This window comes from Hippichthys cyanospilos, chromosome 14 (genome assembly GCF_059441005.1).
Source record: "Hippichthys cyanospilos isolate Australia breed blue-spotted pipefish chromosome 14, RoL_Hcya_1.0, whole genome shotgun sequence".
Taxonomy (NCBI): Eukaryota; Metazoa; Chordata; class Actinopteri; order Syngnathiformes; family Syngnathidae; genus Hippichthys; species Hippichthys cyanospilos.
The window spans coordinates 2,432,128-2,453,994 of record NC_142382.1 but is presented as its reverse complement, the minus strand read 5'-3'; the positions used below and the strand labels follow the sequence as shown (position 1 = coordinate 2,453,994).

At 41.7% G+C, this 21,867-nt stretch overlaps 1 protein-coding gene across 1 annotated transcript in view; it reads left to right on the top strand.

Annotated features, from left to right (window-relative positions):
• Positions 1 to 1,067: 1,067 nt before the first annotated feature.
• grin3ba (glutamate receptor, ionotropic, N-methyl-D-aspartate 3Ba) overlaps positions 1,068 to 21,867 on the top strand; it is a 103,231-nt gene continuing 82,431 nt past the window's right edge. The window contains exon 1 of the mRNA XM_088434078.1: positions 1,068 to 1,721. Coding sequence (XP_088290204.1) covers positions 1,197 to 1,721 — 525 coding nt within the window. The 5' untranslated portion in view covers positions 1,068 to 1,196. The remainder of the gene's footprint in view (positions 1,722 to 21,867) is intronic.

The following is a 21,867-nucleotide window of genomic DNA, read 5'->3' as shown; positions in this document are numbered from 1 at the left end:
CTTTTAAACGGATGTGACAATTTTCAGGCAGTTTGTATTTGAAAGTACATTTGAATGTACTCGCAAGTACGTTTAAATGTACTTGCAGGTATGCGCGAGAATTTTTGCAGGTACACAAGCATTTTCGCAAGTAAGCCTCAGTTGCAAGCACGCAAGTGCAAAGTCTAATACGTCAAATTGATTTTTCATTTGTTTATTTGAATGCATTTGCGGGTACGCTCGAGCGTTTTTGCGGGTACGCTCGAGCGTTTTTGCAGACACCTTTGAAGTACTTTTCAATTGCATTTGAACATATTCGGAAGAATGTTGAAGTTTGCCATCGAGAAACGTTTTATCCCCAAAACGTTTTTTTGAGGGGGGTACAAAAAAAACGTTTTTTTTTTTTGGGGGGGGGTTGGGATAAAAAAAACGTCTTTTTTTTAGGGGGGGGGACGAAAAAAAACAAATTTTTTCGATTTTTTTTTCCGATTTTTTTTCGATTTTTTTTTCGATTATTATTATTATTATTATTTTTTTGTTTTGTTTGTTTTTTTTTATCCCCGTCGCTCAGTGACATCGTATAATCGACTTTTGCTCCACTTTACCACGTGACACTTGACGAGGCTTCCTCTTCCGCTTAATTGCTTTTTTTTTGTACGCGCGAAAAATATTGTCAAAAGGTACAAGAGGAACCGCACGAGCGTGTTTCATTTTGCGTACATGCAGGAAGCTTCCGCGCGCGTTTGTGAATGAACAAAAGCTTCCCGTTCCCCGCCGAATTTGCCATTAAAATTCAACAAGAGGCAGTCTCCGTGAGAGGTTACATTATTGGCGGGCGGGAGGACACACACACACATACACGCTCACACTCTGGCACGAGCGCGCGCACACACGCGCGCGCACCGACGGACGCACGCAGCCGGTGCCTGACTCGCGCAGAGCACGGGAAAAAAAGAGGCGGGCTGCTCCGAGGTCCGCGCGTCTTCTTTTTTTTCTTTTTTTTTTTCTTTTTCCCCCTCCATCGAAAGAAGTTTACGAGGGAGGACGGACGGACGGACGGAGGGAGGGAGGGGAAGTCGATCGCCGGAAACGGGCGGAAGAATCGGCGGCGGCGGCATCGGCACCAAGTCGCGGTGGAGCCGGGATCCGAGGGGGAGCTATGCCATCCCCCGCGGAGCGGAGCCCAGTCCTCCCGCGTCGCGCGTCGGATCCGCAGCATGCTGCCACTCGCCGGACCCCCGCGCCCCGGGAGACCCCCGCGCCTCCTCCTCCTCCTCCTCCTCCTCGTCCCCGTCCCGCTCCTCGGCGCCCCGTCGTCGCCGGAGCCCTGCCCGCTGCCCCCGCCGACTTGCCGCGTCCTGGCCCGGACGGGACGCGGCGTGCGCCTGGGCGCGCTGCTGCCCGCCCGCCAGCCGGCCCGGATACAGAACGCGCTCAACCGCGCCCTAGCTAGCCTCCGCCACCAGAGCGGCGCCTCGGACCCGTCCTCCGCCGACCCGGCTCGCGCCCCCCCGCTGCTGCCCTACAACTTGAGCCTGGAGGTCGTGGCCCGCTCCCCGTCGGGATGGGACCCGGCGTCGCTGTCCCGCTGCGCCTGCCAGGAGCTGGCGGCGCGCGGGGTGAGCGCCGTGCTGGCCTTCCCGCGCTCCGGCGAGGAGCTGGTCCAGGTGGAGTTCCTCTCCTCCTTCCTGGAGACCCCCTTCGTCTCCATCCTGGAGGACACCGAGCCGCTCGTCACCAAGGTGCGTCCTCTTTCCTACCCCGAACCTTTCATTTGCACGCTACTGTTGCCGGTTCGGCCGTCTGAAAGTAAATGCCGGTGAAATCAAGGTGGTCGTAGCGCGAATAAGCGTCAATAACGATTTTTGGAAAAGTGACGCCGAACGCGCTTCGGAAATCGGCCGATCGATCCGGAAAACGATTTTGCTTTTCGTTCGTTTCGCAAGCGGAACGGTCAAATATTTACACAAAAGTGGAGTTGACGGTACGGGGTAAATGTTTGTGAATGCAAAGTCGTTCAAACGTACTTGTAAATGCGTTTAAATGTACTTGGGGGCAAATTTTTTCTTTTCATAACGCCACGGGGAATTGACTTAAAAATACACATAATGTGATATCAGAGAAAAATACAGATCAGAAATGTCAACACCATACCACTAATAAGTATTTTTTACCTAATTTTAAACTTATACCGTAGGGAAAATTAAAAAAAAAAAAAGTCAATAATACCTCATGGCATTATGAGAACAAAAAATGCATAATATGGACATTGTAAAATCATGAAAATGACTAAAAAATGTTTACTTTCAAATGTAAAATCTAGAAACTGCGAAATGAACATAAAACAAAAATGACTAATAAGAAAATAAGAGCGTTAGCCAATATGGTGGCATTATGGAAAAAAAAGTCAGCGGCATTAAATATTGAAAATAGTAAACAATGTGTACTCAATTTTCAAACGTTTTGTTTAAATGGCAAGATGCTACAAAAGTTTGCTTTTTTTTGTGCAATACCCCATGGCATCATGGGAAAAAATGCTATCATTAGCATTTAGCCTACAGCTATTTGCGAGCACATTTGTAAGTACGTGACGCTATTTAGTATTTACGTCTACGTTGGTACATATTCGCAGGTATATTTGACTGCAATTCCATTCACATCCGTACGTATTCGCAAGTACATTCTAACGTGTATTCGAACTTATTTGCAAGCACGTTTGAATGTACAGTACATGCAACTACGTTTTGTGAATACATTTAAGTGTGTGTACTTACGCATAAAAAGTTTTTAACGTTATCAGGTGGTATTTTTCCCATTCTGACTTTTGACTGGCTTGTCTGATTGTTTTGTTGACATCCCCATCTAGTGGCTGCATAACGCAACCTCAGCCACTACTGTAGCTTCTATTCTATGCGCCTTATAATCCGGTGCGGAAAATACGGTAAACTGGCCCGGATTTCACAAGTGTGACTTTTGCGAGGAAGTCATTGTGAACTACTCCTTGGACATTTTCGTTTCGGCGCTGTGTGGTTAAAAGTTTCTCGGCCGAATAAAAGTCGGGAAATACTCTTCCGGAACTTAACGGGCGACCCCGGAGGCCCCTTTGCATTCATGTTTAATACCTTCACTTTGCAATGAATTCCCAAGGCCCTCCGGCACAAACATTTTTTTTTTTTTATTATTATTTACTGTATTCTTATTATTCCTTCAAGCTGTCCCCGCAAAGTTTTGCCGGTTGAGTTTCCTCTCCGAGCGAACGGCCGCAAGAGTCGAGCTGCCCGGAGATTGACGCCGCCGAGTCGCGCGGCGCCTGCTTCCTGTCGCCCGTCGATATTTATGTGTTTGTGCCGTGCGCTGCTCTACACACCCAATTTATGTATAGGAGTCACTCCAAAGGCCGTATACCTGTGCTTCCAAACCTTTTTTTTTTTTTCCGCTGATGTACAATATATGAAGCTCCCCCTAACTCGGCGCAAAGCAATTTTGGAATGGAAAGACTTGAAACAGTGATGTGGGATCCATGTCTGATGAAATCGAATTTGGAACTACAATTGTAGTTCAATGAATGAATATCCCTATCGTCAGAATCAAATTGGGGGGGGGGGGGGGGTTTAAAATACTGACTATGAATAAAATTATCTATAAAAAAGGCATAACTATACTAAAAACTAATCTTTTTCAAAACAAATCGACTTTCAACAATTAACGACTGTATTTTTTACAGCGTTTATACAGGTTACAGGTTAGTCTAAACCTGAAAAAAATGACCAAGTGCACCACCAAAGTGCCTGAAATGAAAATGATGCCAATCCTAATTTTATTGCAATAACACTTCAAGACAATGGTCATTTTTTTCAGTTTTAGACTAACCTGTCACCTATATAAACGCAGTAAAAAATACATGTTAATTGTTGAAAGTTGATTTGTTTTGAAAAAGAAAATACAGTATAGTTATGCCTTTTTCATAGATAATAATTTTATTTATAGTCAGCCCATTGAGTGGGAAAATTAGGATCGGCATCATTTTCATTTCAGGCACTTTGGTGCTGCGCTTTGTCATTTTTTTTTCAGTTTTAGACTAACTCGTAACCTATATAAACGCTGTAAAAAATACATTAGTTAACAATTGTTGAAAGTTGATTTATTTTGAAAAAGAAAATACAGTATGGTTATGCCTTTTTCATAGATAATAATTGTATTTATAGTCAGCCCAATGAGTGAGGGGGCGGGAAAGGTTTTTTCTTTCCTGGGGGGGGCTTTGCGAAATAAAATGAAGAAGCACTGCATTGAGCCAAAAAAAAAGAAAAAAAAAAGTCATATCTGATTTCAATAACAGTCATCCTAACATGGCGGTGAGGTCACTTGGAGGGGGGAGGGGGTGGGGGTGGGGGGGGGTATGAGATACCAGGACAGCTGAGAGCTTCTTCCAGCTTCAAGGAGGACTTTGAGCTCTGCGGGATTCTGGCGTGCAGCCACAGGGCAAAAGAAACAACCGTCACTCACTTTCTCTATGCATCAGCCTTTTTTACACTTTTTTTTTTTTTTTTTTCTTCCGGGGTGGCAAAGTGTAGCACATCATGTCTGCACGTTGGCCTGACACAACGAGGCTTTTTATTTTTTTTCTCCTCAGAGTGCATTTTTTTTTTTTTTTGCTCCACGCTGAGATGTCAAATTGACAGAAAAATATGTCCAGTGCTTACGTACAAATTCCAAAGCAAACAAACACTCAAGGCTGAAATTTTCTGAGCATAGCATTCTCAGTCATCTTTATGTGATATTTGATGTTCACAACAAAGGGAAAGTATAGAAAGAAGTCACTAGGGAGCTGAAATTTCACTCAGATGGTCAAAGTTCAACATGGCATGACCGCTTAGTTATCACACTACTAGGGGTGTGCCGCCCCATGTCTAAAAAAATGCACATCAAAGGGAAAAGCATTGAAAGAGGACACTAGGGAGCTGAAATTTCACCCAGATGATGGCAACGTCAAAGTTCAAAATGGCACGACTGCCCATATGCCAACCTATATGTGATATTTTGCCCAGTCCCTTGATATTTACATCAAAGGGAAAGCATTTAAAAATGACATCAGGGAGCTGAAATTTCACCCAGATGGTGACATGTCAAAGTTCATCACAGTTCATCACACCCCCTTTATGTGCAAAAATTGTAAATGCAAAAACAGCTATTCTGTAGCTTTATATTTTTTTATGAAATTGAAATATCATAATTAGAGTATTATGAATTTTGGAGACTAAGCCAATCATTAAAAGGGTTGCAAATGTCATACATTGGCTGCCCGGTGGTTTTGGGGTGTCATTTCTATTGCGTCCTGTTCGCGGGGTGCCGTTTAAAGGATGAATGCAAAAATCGGGCGAAATGCATGATAAAACATCGGGTTTCTAATATGTCCAAAAATGGACAAATGACCAATTTTGAATGGCAGTAAATGAGCCCGACATGGGCTATATTTGAAACCTCATGGGTCTACATGAGCCTTACTTGAGGGTTCACCCCCCCCAACTTTTTAACACACAAAGCTGTCTTTTCTGTTGTCTTGCCATAGGCTCCTCCCACTTGAATGCAGCCAGCTGCCTATTAGCAATCGTCCCATGTGCGTTAACACACTTAGCTAGTCCCCCATTAAACATGGAAAACTTCCCGAATGAGCCTTATGGGGACCACCACCTGAACACACATACAAACAGAAATTGAAATCTCCAGAATCTCCTCGGAAATCCTCTCCCGGTCCAAAATAGCCCCCAAGAACTTGTTTTTTTTGGAGCGGTTTGTGACGGAGCAGATTGTTGGCAGACGGGATTGTTGTCTTTCCCGCTCCAACCTCGCTACGCGGCGAGAATCCTTGAGATTCTAAATGGAATTACATTTGTGTCCTCTGTGTATGTATTTAATCATTCTGCACCAACAATGGGCAGCCCCTGTTGAGCAAATCCACTGGGTGCCCCCCCCCCCCCCCCCCCCCCCCCCACCCGTTTGCACTGCCCTATGGGTAAATTGGAGGCGGCGTGCTTTCACTCACCATTCTCATGTACGACATATTTGGAGAAGCTGTTTTATGTTCACGCACGCGAGCTCCAAGGTTTGATATGAACTCATTCACTGCCATTGACGACAAAAGACGTCAAAAATGAGGTTTTCCTAATTTAGGGCCGGAGATACGGCCCAAAAATCTCAATTTTTTTGTCGTTTATTCTGGACGATTGCGATTTCAAATGAAAGAAAGGCAGCCAATAAATATTCGTTTAACCCTTGCGCGCACACTTTGCAAACTATTCGCGTTGCATTTTCGCCATAATTTTGTAAATGCTTTTAAAGGAATAATAATTACAAATTTATGATTTTTTTTTTCCCAACCACTCAAATTGTTCAGTGGCATCTGTTCTAGCTATACATATATACGATAGATTTATTAACAACCACAAAAAAAATTAAAAGGTGTCTGTATTTGTAGTCTGTGATGTGATGATGACACTTTAAGACATTAACTGGTCTCTACCGCCACCTACTGTCTTGAGGTGAAACAAGTCAACAAAGAATTTTCGGTTTGGTGACATCGTTTGACTGCCGCTCAACGGAATGTCGCAAAAATTGCAGGAAAATCGATGTTTTTAATCCTATGAAAATGCAGCTCAAAAATTGTAATTATGATGGTTTTACATGGTCCAAAATTTGGACAATAATAATTTTTTGTACACAAAACCTCGCATGTCCATCTACAATCACATAGCAATGTCAGACTGGTTGTATTTTTAAATTTGACATGTTTTCATCATCTGCTGGAAAATTTCAGCTCCCTTGACGTAATTTTACGTTTTTTTTTTTTAATATACAGCCATTCAATCCTATGAACGTATTTATATTTTTTAATTTTTTTTTAATTTTCAAGTGTTAGGCAAAATAAGTGGATTATCCATATAAATATATAAATGCCACAATTAAGTAGCTAATAGGCATTGTAAACACTTGACCAATTAATCGAAATATGATGCATATGATATTTAAAAAAAAAAAAAAAATTATATATATATATATATATATATATATATATATATATGTGTGTGTGTGAAATTGATCATTATGTACAGCTTGGCCTAGCAAGAGATGAAATTGTGAGACATTATTGTGAGACATATTGTGAGTCTCTTCCAAAGTCATCAGTAAAAATCAATTTTCCGATTAAATGGAATGTAACAATGTAACAATTGTGGCGAAGTGATGTTGTGTGTGTGTGTGTGTGTGTGTGTGTGACTCATGGCGAAGTCTCGCCGCAGCGTTGCGAAGCAGCTGGAGGACACCGAGAGTGATTTATGATTGATGTCGAAGCTGGAGGGGGAAAAAAATGATTTGGACTCATTTAGTCGAGAGAAAATAAGAGCACAGATAATTTTTTTCGAGGCGTTTGCTTAGCGATTATTGATTTTGTTCCTGCTGTGCCGCATATGTGGACAAAGCATGAGGTGTGCGGAAAAATTGCATCACCTTTGACAATCGTATCGAAATGGGTTTACTACAGCATAATTTACAGTAAGTCGCTTCATGTTCCGATTCGTTTGCTCTTCGTTTGAAAAGAAAAAGTACTGTTCCTGTTAAGGTATGAAATAGCATAAAATGAGATTTGCTGCTACTGACAGAAAAATGGTAAAATCTCACGTACGCCCATTTGAGAACTGCTGTTCTTTGCCACTAGTTTGCTTCATGTTTCAATTAATTTGCACTCATTTCGAAAAGAAAATAAATAGTTCCTGTCACACATTACAAAGCATAAAATTTGATTTGGTAAGATCTGCTAAAACTCAGTTAAAATTTCATATTAGAGTGTGTTCACGTACCCCTAAAGTAAGGTTACTAACGACATCGGTCTGCATTCGGTCAGAATGGTGGGAGAAAATGACCCAAAATGGCAGTTGTATTGAAGCTGAAATTTCACCCTGATGTCAAATTTAGTTATGCGCTTATGGTTCATAAAAATGCAAGCTTGGTTATCACGCTACTTGGAGTGTGCCATCCCTTGACTAAAATCAAACATCAATATCAAAGAAAAATCATTGAAAGAAGACACTAGGGAGCTGAAATTTCACCCAGATGGTGACATGTCAAAGTTCAACATAGCATGCCAAACTGTAGGCGATATTTTATCCTTCCCTTTTGATGTTTACATCAAAGGTATTTCACATCAGATACATCATTAAAAGATGACATTAGGAAGCTGAAATTTCACCCGTATGATGACATGTCAAAGTTCAACATGGCATGAGCACTTTGTTTTTATTCCACTAGGAGTGCACCACCTCCCGGCTAACATAATGCACATCAAAGAGGAAATCATTCAAAGAAGACAGTAGGGAGCTGAAATTTCACCCTAGGTGATTAAAATATTTTAGATTTCAACGTGGAATGACCACGAGTTATCGTATCATGACCTTAGCAAAAATGCTGAGTGTTGTGGAAGAAAATGACCCAAAAAGGGTTCAAGTAATCTTTTACACTCGTACTTAACTAAAATCAACGACTGACTACCTAAAGTAATCAATTACTTTAATCCTTAATCACCTAAAGTAATCGATTACTTGAACTTAATTCCCTAAAGCGATTGATCACTCTCGTGCTTAATTCATTTAGTTGCCGTTTTTAGACCCGCCTTTAGCCAAACACTTAAAAAAATTAAAATAAGACGTGAAAATACGTCTTTGGGATTGAATGAGCCATTTTTGAGTGTGTTCCACGCCAAAGAGACCGATGTCAGATTTAGAATTATTCACGATGTTTTGCTCCGTCGTAATTTTTGCCGCCGACATGGAAACGTCTCGTTAATGTCAAACCAGGACAAAGACAGCAAAGGACAGCGGGGCAGCGTGGCTAAAAAAAAAAAAAAAAAAAAAAAAGACGCTCGTCTCCTCTCGGTCTGCGGGACGACGCATTCCGGCCCCGGGAGCGCTTTATCCCTCCCTTTCTACTTAAGCTAATTAGAAGCAGTGTGTGACCCCTAACTGTAAATCTCTGCTGTCTATCTTTTGACACAGAGGACGCGCGAGTGTTAAAAAGTGAGGGGGGAGGCAAACGAGGCCTCGGAAATTCCCACTTGTGCAACGCGGTGATATTTGATGTTAAAGCTAACGTAACCTCTATTCATCCCCCCCGAGTGAATAAAACTTAGAATCGACCTTACCCGATTCGGTGTGTAAACAGTGTGTGTGTCGCTTTAACCCTTGCGCACGCACGTTATGTAATAATTTATTTATGAATATTTTTTTTTTCCCCTTCGGCCACTCAAATTGCTCCATACATATGTGGGTTAAATTTATTAACGCCCACAAAAAAATTGTGAAAAGTGAAGTGACGCTTTAAGACTTTAATTGCTCTCTACTGCCACCTACTGTCTTGAGGTGAAACAAGTCAACAAAGAATTTTCCGTTTTGTGACAGTTTGACGGCAGCTCAATGGAAAGTTGCGAAAATTTCAGGAAAATCAGTGTAATGAATCCTGTTAAAATGCATCTCAAAAATTGTATTTTGAATGGTTTTCTATGGTCCAAAATTTGGAGAAAAATTAATTTTGTACACAAAATTTCGCACGTCCAGCTGCAAACGCATAAAAGTGTCAGAATGGTTGCATTTTGAAATTGTACTTGTTTCCATCACCTGCTATAAATTTGAGCTTCCTTGATTCTTTTATGATATCATGAAAAAAATTCAAATTATTGCCATATTTTGTAACATAATGCCTCAAGGGTTTCAAAAAAAAAAACCAAACCTTTGAAATCTCACCGCTTTTCAAGCGCGGCCTCGCCAGGTATGATCGCAAAAATTATTTCTGTGGCTTCGGAACGGATGGATGCATGGGGGGGCGGGGTGGGGGTGGGGGGTAGGAAAGGCTTCTTCCTGATTTGCTAAATGTGATTAAGCGAGGAGGCCGCTGTGGCGAGAATTCATTATTTTCCCGGCGAGGATGTGTTCTTTACCGGCTCTTTACGCCCACGCCCGCACTTAATACTATTGAAATCCACCCTTGGAATTCTTCACAAGGCTTCATTTCACAGGCTTAATTTGTTCGACCGCGCTTGTTATTTGCCTTTGTGGCCCCTACGTGGTAAATATCTTTTCAGTGAAGAAGTCTTATTAATAATTCACTGTGTATTTCATGATATGAACGAGAGCGGTGTCCAACCTACGGCTTAGCTGCAGTTTTTTATTATTAGCCACCAGGGGGCATTCTCCCAGCAACAAAATGGAGACAGAAGAAGACTTTATTGAAGCATTGGTTTTGAGTTCGCACCGCTCTTTTAGTCGCCACCAGCGGGCGCTCTCTACGAGTAAAAAATCAGGGGTGATATTGTTGTGTTGGTGCAGTATTCGCACAGTTTTGCTGCGGTAATCAGGCAGTTTGGAAAAAAAAAAATGTAAAAACACCCATGTGCCATCTTTCCGCAAAAACTATCTGGTGTTACAACCTGTGGCTTTTCGTCTGGTGCGGCATATTTGCGTTGTTTTTCAAACTAGCCAGCAGGGGGCAATCTCCCGGTAAACAAAAGGAAAAGACACTGCTGAAGCATTGATTTTGAGTTTGAGCTGCCCTTATTCTCCACCAGGGGCATCTCTCTACTAGTAAGTAGTCAGGCGTGTCATTGTTGTGTTGGCGCAATATTCGAGAGGTTTTGTTGGGGCTGTAACCAGGCAGTTTTGAAAAAAAGATTGAAATCAAAAGAAAAATGTAAAAACCTCCATGTATCATCTGTCCCTAAAAATATCTGACGTTACAAACTGCGGTTTATAATCTAGTACAGCATGTCTGCAGTTTTTTTTTTTTTTAACTAGCCACCTGGAGGCAATCTCCTGCCCAACGAAGACAGAAGATGGTATTGATGTATTGATTCGGAGTTTGCGCTAACCCCAACCCTATCAGCAGGGGGTGCTCTCTACTAGGAAGCATAATCGGGCATATTACAGTTGTGTTGGTGCTGTATTTTAACCGTCAGTGCGTGTCCTTTTTCTGTTGATAAAAATGCGTCTGTATTTCACGCGGACAAATTACTTCAAGAAAAAAAAAAGTGTCTTTCAGATAAAATAGGAAGCAGATAATGTGTTCACAGAATTTCAATACGAACTCGTCTTCCCAGTTATCTTCGCCACACTGTTAGCCATGAAAGAAATCAATTTGTCAAAACAAGCCCATCTCAAAGTTTTGCAGCAATTTATTTATTTTCACAAGAACCGTCGGCAGTTTGTTTGGAGAGCGTAAGAAATGACTTTCACTTTTTGCGTTCCAAATACATATGGTGCTTTTATTATGCAAAAATGAGACCATTTCCAACCAATTTTGTGCCTCTCACGGCGTGATTTTTTTTTTTTTTTTCCTTCAGCTTTCCAAGAACCGACGTGATCATCAAACTTTCTTGCATTAAATGAATTACTCGGGACAAACAATTTACAGGTGCCCATCTGTCTTGTATACCTTGTATCAATTTGGTCTCATTTGAGTAAATTCCCTCACAAGGGTTTGTCAAGGAATGCGCCCTGAAATTCCAATATGGCCACTTCAAAGCAAAATGGCAAACTTCCTGTTCGATTTCATCCTCGGGTCCTTGAGGCTTTTATTTTTGAGCGGCTTATTATTTATCGAGTGCCAACACAATCTCATCTCAGTTAGAGGAAACGGGCTTGGGAGAAGTGGCAGTAAAACAGGCTGAAATTCAGTTGTGGATTTAGGGTAAGACACTAATTGTGTATAGTCGAATCCGAAACAGTTCTGCGGCGATTGAGGATTTTGGGATTCAGGTAACATACTGCAAATTCGATCAAATGCTCGAGTGTTCGGGTCAAAATACATTCGTCTTTTTGCTTATTATACAGAAAACACGTTTCCATTGCATAAACAAACCGGAGCCGTATTTTGATCATTTTTGGCTTTAAATATCAATTTTAGTACCGCACTGCAAGGCGCACCGGATTATAAGGTACACCGTTGGTATTACTATGCATATGTCAATAAAAATCTTTGAGCTTTGTGTGTGTGTGTGTGTGTGTGTGTGTGTGTGTGTGTGTGTGTGTGTGTATATATATATATATATATATATATATATATATATATATATATATAAAATGTGTGTATATATTTGCGTGTATATATATATTTATATATATGTGTATATTTGTGTTTGTATAGATATGTGTATATGTGTATATATATATATATATATATATATATATATATATATATATATATATTTTTTTTTTTTTTTTCACACACATATAATCGTGTATTTTGTTGGTATTTTAGCCAAGGGATAACAAAGTGGTTTTGGCATCTTCAACTCTGACATGTGGTCTGGATCTGGGTGAAATTTCAGCTCCTTAGTGCCTTGTTTCATTGCTTTTCATTTGATGTGCATTGCTTTTGATTGCCAAATCAAAGGATTGGACAAAATACTTCAAGTACTTCACAAATAGCAATATTTTTGCCCAACTGGATGCACTTAATGATATTGGGTATACTCAAAAAAACAGTAAAGAGCATCATAAATAGTCAAGATTTTACTAATACTGTACATGAAGTATATGTAGTTTTTACAGTGCATCATTTATGGATACAGTGAACTCTATCTTAGCAATTCTGCCAAAAAAAAAAAAAAAAGTGCCCCCGGATGCGATAAAAAGCAAAATGACTCCCCACCTCTGATTTAACTGTACACCTTTCACACAGCTCTAATGTATTTGAATGTAATAATTAGGACTTTTATCATGAATCTGGGAACCGCTCCCCCTCCCCCTCCCCTCCCCCCCGCGCATGTTCCTCCATTCAGTCCTTTTATTATTATTATAGGCTTTTTAATGACATCCCTTCACTAGTAAAATGAAAATTATTGGCGGGAAAAAAAAAATTCCCGTGAATGAAATGACATTTTAATCCGCCGCACCCGCCGCCGAAAACGACTCTCATTGTGGCTGTGGGGTACACACACACACACACATGCGTGTGGAACACTGTTGCATATCTCCATGTAACACACACACACACACACACACACACACAGCGCTGTGCTATGAGTTACTAAGCCTAATGAGGCTTTACAAGCCTGCTGCCTTTCACATTTTCTTTCAAATGATGAGGGGGATTTGCTCCACAGCCCAGGAAGTCCAAGGAAGGGGTTGGTGAAAGTGTGGGGGGGCGGGGGCACCCCCAAACCCGTGCCACAGCCAAACCCGCCACTTAACAGCAAACATCTCAAAGGTTGTTTTGTTTTTTCTTTTTCTCTCCATCCCTTCTTTATTAGCGGCGCTGTGACAGTTCGCCGGCGTCCCGACAGCGGTAATGGCACGGCGCAGGGACGGCAGACAGCGTATTGCGGGCCTGTCTCAAACCCTTAGTTCAATTTTCTGTGTTTATTTATTGGAGGGGCTCGTGTGTATGCCTGCGGTCAGCGGAGCATGCCCGAAGTTATTTCACACCAGCCTGATACGTTTGTAGCAGACTGTACCGTAGTGTATTACAAAAAAAAAACAAAAACTGAAAGTATTGTTTGCGTCTGTGGTAGGAGCACGTTTGTGGTCAAAGTGTTTTGTTATGAAAGCGTTTGAAATAATGAAGCGTTCGGTGGGTTCGTTAAAGGGGGTACTGCATTTATTTCGACATTTTTACCAGTGAAAAAGTTGTTGTATTCATAATTAATGTGACTGAAATATTTTCGTGATCAGTACATGTAAAAACTGATTTTTACACTCAAATTGACTAAAAACGACGATGTGCTGAAGGCTCAGATAATGACCAATCGCGGCGCAGATTTTGAGTGTCACGTGACCAACGGGTGAGCGGTGATTGGTCGTCATCCGAGGCATGCGCACAGGTGATGTTATTTTCACTTGACAAGTGGAAAAGTTTGTTTTTAAAAATGTGTTAATTGTACATGAAAATGATAATTATTAAATTAATGGTAGACAAGTTGTTTACTGCTAAAGCTAGCTAAATATGAGGACGAACCTTTTAACTCATCTACTTCCCTAAATGCGCAAAATACTGTAAAAATCGTACATATATGTCTTTTGTAGACAATACTTTTGGTTTTGTGTTTTTTGTACAATTAATGCGCTAATGGGTCATAAAAATGCTAATTGCTATCTCCCTATGGCCCTTTTTATTGTGTGTTAGCATTAAGCTAGTAAGGGCACCCAAAAGGCAATTGTCCTTGTTTTACGTTTAGTTTGACAGCATTTGGGAAATGGGGGTGCCAGTATTTTTCAACGACTCTGCCGAACTGTTGCTAGCTGGGAAGTGTGTGCGCACACTGAGGTGCCAATGTAGCGGCCATGTTGGGAGGGGCAACGCTTGCCATCAAATGCAATGCACTGACCTTGAAATCAAACGTGCTGACTTCTCAAGGTTTACTTCTTTCTCAGTGACTCGTGTTGTCATTACAGAGCAAAATTTTCGAATGTAGGCGCTCAGCTCAAAAGCAATGTGTTGTCTGCGCGTCTTTAAAATTAAACGTGAAATTTTGTCTTTGGGTTTGAATGAGTTTGGATGCTGGACAACAACTTTTGAATCACTTTCACACTAGCGTGGAATTAAGGAAGCTGTAATTGAAATATCACAGTTTAAAAATTCCCATTATTGACGAGTAGTTTTAGTTTAGGTTCATTCATTTTACTGTGAATATTTTTTGACACGTCTTTGGTGACTGGAATGTATCTAAAAATATTATAAAGTGCCGCCGTGATTAAAATCCGACGAGATGGAGCGCTGAAGGGTAAAAGGTGGAATAGGATGGAATCGATGTGGAATAACCGGACAGGAAATGAGGGATACGACGTTTAAAAACACGGCAAACGACAAAATAACGCACGGGAACACACGGATGGAGGAATGTGCACGCGCTGTGAGGAAATGAGGCATTATGAAGGGACCGGAGGATTTGGGAGGGAGGAAATTATCAGTACACAGCAAGTAAAAGGATAGATAAGGAGTAATAAGAGGATTACGGAGCTCGGAATCGAGTCGAGATCGTATCAGTTGATAATGTCAGGTGAGGGAGGAAATAGATGACGCCTTTGGAGAAATGACGGGAAGCAGAACGTGAATATTGACGGAAGCTCTCCTTGTAATTTGGGCCGTTTTCATCTTTGTTTAAACACATTTTCTCACGGGGGAAAATGACGATTGACTATTATTGACACGGGGATTATAATTTCTCCGGCGCGGAATTTCAGTGATTATACAAAACGTTTCTCGGGGTTTCCTCGCATATTTGTTTTTAAAGCGGACGTATAAGTTACTTTTAAACTATTGGCGGGCGTTCACGGGCAAAATATCTGTTTTGGATGTTCCCTTGCACCAACACACCTGTTCCAAATCAGGGCCGGTATCAGGATCCTCCGACGCATACTGATGAGCTAATCGTCTCGATTGGGCGCGTCGGTTGAAGGAAAACATGGAAAACAGGCTTGATTGTGGCTCCGGAGGAACGGACTCTGCCGTAAAAGGAATGAAAACAGGACGCGGGCAGTAAAGGGACCGTTAACGACGGCTGCAAATTATCGGCGCTCGTAACGTTTGCAGGTTTCTCTCCCATTGAGGAGTTTCATCCAAATTCGCCATTTGAAGGATTAGCGGCAGATAACCTGGCCGCTATCTTAGCGTACAGCACGCCGCACGTCCTTGTGGACTTCCTGCTCTACTTCCCCAGCCCGCTCGCATCCTAGCACAATTCCCTTCCCTTCCTGACTTTTGTGCCGCAGACTCGCGTGCGACCATGCGAGACGCGACGCGGGCGGCGGCGGCCAGCTGCTCCGCCGCGATAAGTGCGCCGCGCATCCGCGACTCCCGTAGGTCACAGGTCAGAGGCGAGCAGACGGGGAGGGTGGGACAGGTGACGCCGACATGTGCCGGCCTGGAATTAAACAGATACCGGCAGATGGCGGCGAGCCCGTCGTCAGGCGAATGCCAAAAAAAAAAACGGGTTAGCTCGAGGGGGAAGGCGGCGGAACGGGTAGAGATCCAAAAAGCAAGCCGTGCGGAAAGAAATACAAGAAAAAGATGGCACGGACCTTAGCAAAGGGATGATTTGGATCCTCTTGTTTTTACATTGCTGCATACGGTTACGGCTGGGTGATAATGGAAAAAATGGATTTGGATTGATATTGAAATCAATGTTAATAAAGTGAATACATTGTTTTTGTTAACCCTTGAGCGGTATTTTGTCCAGAGCTGTGATCTTTACGTCTTAGGTATTCCAAATTTTGAAATTTCACCACAACGGTTCAACAACGACCACTTAGTTATCACGCTAGCAGAAGTAAGCCATCCCTTGGCTACAGTACCGCGAGAGTGACGTGGATCAAATCACCCCAGAAACGGTCAAAATATTGCACAAGGGTAAAAAAAAAAAAAATCGATAAAATACCCATTTACTTTCATAAGAAATTGATAAGCCATGACACCGTAATTGGTGTCAATCGTATCCCATGGTAATTGGAGTCAATTATTTTCTAATCGTAGGCTATACGATGATCCGAATCAGACGATTGGCCAAAAACAGTCACAGACATAATTTCAGTTAGAATAAACGTCATTACAAATCGGTAAAATGCACATTTTGTTACTGGCTAATTGCTATTAAGTGTCTGTTTCGCACGGTAATTGGAACCGACTCTGCCGTATCAAAATCGCTTTGAGGAGAAATTTTTCAACGGCATCACTGATATAATCTGTTAAAAAAAAAAACAGTAAAGCCTTGGCTTAAAAAGATTTTTTAAAAAATAGGACTTTGTATGTATCGGATTGTAATTGGTGTCAACGGTCACCCTGGGATTTATCCAGCGTTTATCACGGATATCTTTAGAACTTTCAAATCTGCCGAAAACGTTCATGAGACTTTTGGACCTTTTGAACAGAAACATGAATAGTAATTCATCCACGCGCTCGTCCATTTTCTCCCCGCTGCTTCCGATCAGGGTCATGTGAGAGCCCAAACCTAGCCATCGTGAAAAATACGCTCTGATGTATGTCAAAAGCTGTCGGCGGGAGCAAGCACGCACACGGACGATTACGCCCACGCGCCGGCTGAATCATACAACAATGAAGTCAGCGTCCACTTTTTTTTTTTGGCACAACATATATCGAAACTTTAGACTCTTTCAAACTTCATTTGTATTGGTCCATAAAAAAATAATCAACCAAAAGTGTCCTCGAGGAAATCTGTTATCAAAGAGAAATAACTTAATTATTAATACATATTTTGCCACGAAAAAATAAAGTGTCAGACGTGTTCTCAATAAGAATCAGGAATAAATATTTGTCCACAGAAAAACAAATCGATAAAGTGTCCTGTTTTGGGATTATAGTAGAGATCTGTTCTCAAGAATAAATCAACTCAATTCGGAATAAATATTTGTCCCTCCCAAAATAAACAACGTAAAGTGTCGGACCTTTTCTCAAAAGTAAATATTTGTCCACAGAAAAATATTCAACTTTTGGAATCGTTAAATGATTCACTTGACAGGTAACGAGCGGTGGCACGTGACAAGTTGGGTCCAACCATTCGAATATGGGGGACAATCCGCCATTTTACAATAATGAAATTGCATAACCGTTTCATGAACTTATATTTTCCCGATTTTTGCCCGTCTGTTTTATTTCAAATCTGGAGTACCCCCTGGAGTCCCTTCGAGTACCCCCCTTTGGGAACCGCTGATCTCCGCAATCAAAAGCTTCATTTATATCCATGAAAATCCTGGGCAATTTTCAAAAGTCAGTCCGCTCCCCAAAGTTTCCCCCTCCAAATTAAAGGCGGCGACTTAACGACTTGGCCTCTCCGCGCGCGAGACTTAATAGGTTTTAAGGAAAACGAATCATAATAGAGGCCGCCCCCTTGCATGCGGCGAGAGTCAGATTCCAATCGACCTTCGCTCAGCCTTGCAATGAGCTCGGCAAGGCTCATTAAGGCCGCCGCAAATTTCAGCGCCGCACCCTTAAGTAACTCGCACGGAAGAAAGTCTGACGTAGCGCCGCCGGCCTAACTTTGGAAGTGTTTGCGCTTAAATCAGCGCTCCCGACAAGTGATGGCAACGACATCAGAGGCAAACATTTTGGGTCCGCGGGGGGAAAACATCATCATCCAAACACCAATTAAACGCACACCTAAATGGCGTAGGATTTAAAAGGTTGTTTATTTTCAGAGGTCATTTGGAAATGTTATGCTAACAGGTTTTTGAAGTTGTGTGGTTCTGAAGTTTTGTCGTAGGAGTTCAGGTAATACAAGGGGACCGTTTGGCAAAAACGGAAATTTTACGGGGAGTGAGAAATTATGAAAAATGAAGAAGCGATGTGGAAGATGGTGAAGTGACGTCGGGTCATTTTTCACGCCGTTTTCGACGAAATCCACCGATTTGAAGCGTGAGATAACGAATGAGCATTGCGATACGGAAATTTCTTTTGCGTTTTCCTCAAAACGACGGCTCCCAAAACTGTGGAGTTCAAAAATTCGTAGAAAAAAAAAAGAGATTTCGACTTTGGGTTTTCAGCACATATTTTGTGACTTCCTGTCCACCCTTAAGAAAAGTTTCTGGCTACGAATTTGGGTATTTGGTGTCAAAATTTTTAGCTCTATTTTAGGATGTGGGTTTGAGGCCTTGTCTACATGTAACCAGGACAACGAATACCTGAAAAAAAAAAAAAAAAAAAAAAAATATATATATATATATATATGTGCATTTTTAAGTTGTCCTGGGTTAGGGTAGGGTTAGGGTTTAGGGTCAGGTTGGTGTATATATATATATATATATATATATATATATATATATATAGCAAAATACAATTTAGAAACACTTTCTAACCCAAGTTCGTAGGTATAAGTTTGCACTTTTTCATATTCATACTAGCTAATCTTTTCAAAATAATTTACGGACCCCCTTTATTTTCGCTCCCCGGGTGTCCAAGTGTCCGGGGCCCCCAGTTTGAAAAGCCGCATCCTGTCTCGCCGTCCTCCCTCGCTCCCTTTGTCGTCTCGCTGACCTCCATCTCGGAGACGTGTCCATAAATCACAGCGGCAGAGACATTCCCAGACGGACCGCTAAAAGTGACAATCCGATATTCATACGTGCGACATCTCGGCACATAAACACAATTTATCAGCCGCGGATGCAACGCTTGCAGATAGAAAATAAAATGGCAGCCGGCGCCGAGGAGTAGGCGAAAAAAGGAAAGTGCTGATGATAAATAAGAGCAAAGTGACAAAAGCATAAGAGTTCAAGACAAAAAGGAGACGCTGTGAGTTTTCCGTCTTTATTACCTTTCACGGCCGAGGACGAAGCGTCCTCCCGGTAGCGCTAAAACCGCTCGCGCTTAATAATTCACCTTAACTCAGGTGAACTAGAGTATGTTTATCTTTCCATTACGTTGCTGCTTTTAAACAAACAAAAACAAAGGGGCTTGAAAAACTGCGTGAATTACTTTAATGCATCGGACAATAAGATTTATTTGACTTTCCCGGCTCGGGGGGAGAGCGCAACAAATCAAGCGGGAGCGTCGGGCTAAACAAAGCAATATGAGCGTATTGAGCAAACGGAAGGAGAATCAATCACTTATTAAGTACTTTACACAAGAGGGGCGAACAAGACTTTTTGGATGCGCGGTAAAAGCAACAGTGATTGAATATTTCATCGCAAGACGTGATGCGGCCAAGGCGCGTCTGAAAGGGATTCGGGCTCGGGTTTTGCCTCCAGGATGTCTGGATTCCCATTCTGTCGGTGACACTAGGATGAGCTGGCACGGATGCGTTGGTGCGGAACGGGCTGACGGGAGCATGCTTGGCTGGACTTAGGTTTCGTAGGTGCTTTGTCGGGTACCTGACTTGCCGCTAAGAGGGGGGAAAAAGAGCTGGAATCATTTGTTTTAAAAAAAAGTTTGTTTTTTTCCACCTCGTGTTTGTTTTGGGTGCTCAGCACGTCCCGAGTTCGATTCCGGCTCGCCTCAGCTTTCTTCTGTGGTTTGCATGTTCTCCCCGTGCCCGTCTGGGTTTCCTCCAGGCACATTCCAAAAAACCTACACGGAGGGGTGTCAAACTTGTTGTGTCAAATCTATTCCCAAGTGGGCCAGGCCATCAAAATGATGGTATATCTTTATATACCTAGTCGGATTTATTATTCATTTTTAATACTGTCCGAAATAAAGTAAAATTGCGACATCACTGTTCATCATAATGTGTTAATGTCAAGTAAAATAGAACATTCAATAAACAACAAACAGAAGGAAGACAAGGGCCTTTTACTCACGAGGAGAGTGGGCAGGAAATTTCACCTTCTGAAAGCTCCTTCCAGTCTAGTTACAGATCCTGCCCGCTCCTCATTTATATATTTGGGTTGGCACTAGTTACAACTTGAATTTTGACGTCATCATCTGGGTGAAATCTCATATTTTGTTCTCTAACCGGCGCACTCTTGATTGAATCAGAGGGAGACATGGTAACTTTGACACGATCTTCTGGTTTTAATAATATTCCCGCATGTAAACAATGACAGGCTCGGACGTAGGTTCAGTCTGCTCGCTTCTTTTATTGCTAATAGTGCCGTGACAACCACGAACTGTTGTTAGCTGCAATTTTCTAATGTTGTTATTTAAAATTGTTTCGTTCTTAAGCTAAAGATAATTCAAAACCATTTTTATCTTGTAAGACATACTATAAATGTTTTGCAAAAAGAAACCCTAATAGCAAAATGCTAAATTTAATATTTAAAAAAAAAGCATTCTTTTTGCTACATAAATTTTTGGGGCCAAAACAAGAAGATATTTCTTATCAGCCTAATTGACTTCTTTAAATGTCACTTTTTGCAGTGTTTTCGCTGTGTTGTCATCTCGTCATTGCGTTCTGCACCACAACAACGCCAGGGTGAATTTTCCCCTCTCTCCAAATGTTATTCAAGTGTGCCGCGTCAGATTTTTAAATACATCTTTTATCTGCGTAGCATCGCCAAAAAAGCTTAGCGGTGAAAATAATGAAAAGCTGATTCAAGCATAAAAAAAAAAAAAGAGAGTGCTCCAAGCAAAGGTTTCTGGATTAGATGCATTCAGGTGAATCGGAATGGAGACTTCTTATTAAAGAACGATTAATTCTTTTTATCTTTTGACGTATATTTTTCAGTTGGTATTTTACTTAAGTAGGGGGAGTGACTTCAGTACTTTTACCACTATTATCAGAGTAAATTTTAGCAAATGACTCACTGAAGCACCGGTACTTTCCACATCTTTGCGATTATCGCCGTTTAAATTGTAAATAGGCAAATTCCCGGCCACCTTTTGGGTTCTGTGATTCCAAGGAAAACAAAGAGGAAAAACAAGCCGAACGAAAGCAAAGCGAGGACGGAATGCTCGGCGCCTATCTGTATGCAAAGTGAGTCTTTATCGAGACATTTCGGACACTTTTATGGCCCTTTTATGTTGCTCGGATGCTTGGGTAAACTTGGAAAGCTTGACTTTGTCGTGACGAAATTTCCTGAAAGAACACCAGACACCACTCGCTATCGCCACGCATTTAATGTAGTACCGTAAACGAAATAAACGCGATACAAATTAAGGGCGCGGAAAATAACGACTTCACTTTGTACCGTATGACGGCTCCGTCGTTAATAGCGGCGCCTAGCATAAACTAGCCGCTAGCTAGCAGTGCTCATGCGACGGCGAGAGCAGTTAGTTTGCTTTTCGAAGGCAGTTCAATACATGTAAATAACGCAACTCTCACATAGTTGCCGTTCCTACTGATCACTTTTTAAGAAGCGGATTTTCTCTAGGATAGCCAAATACCAAAATACTCGGCATATGTAGTCGTAAAATACACATAAATTCTTTCGGAGACACTGGAAAAAATCTGTCTGATGAGTGCCGTTT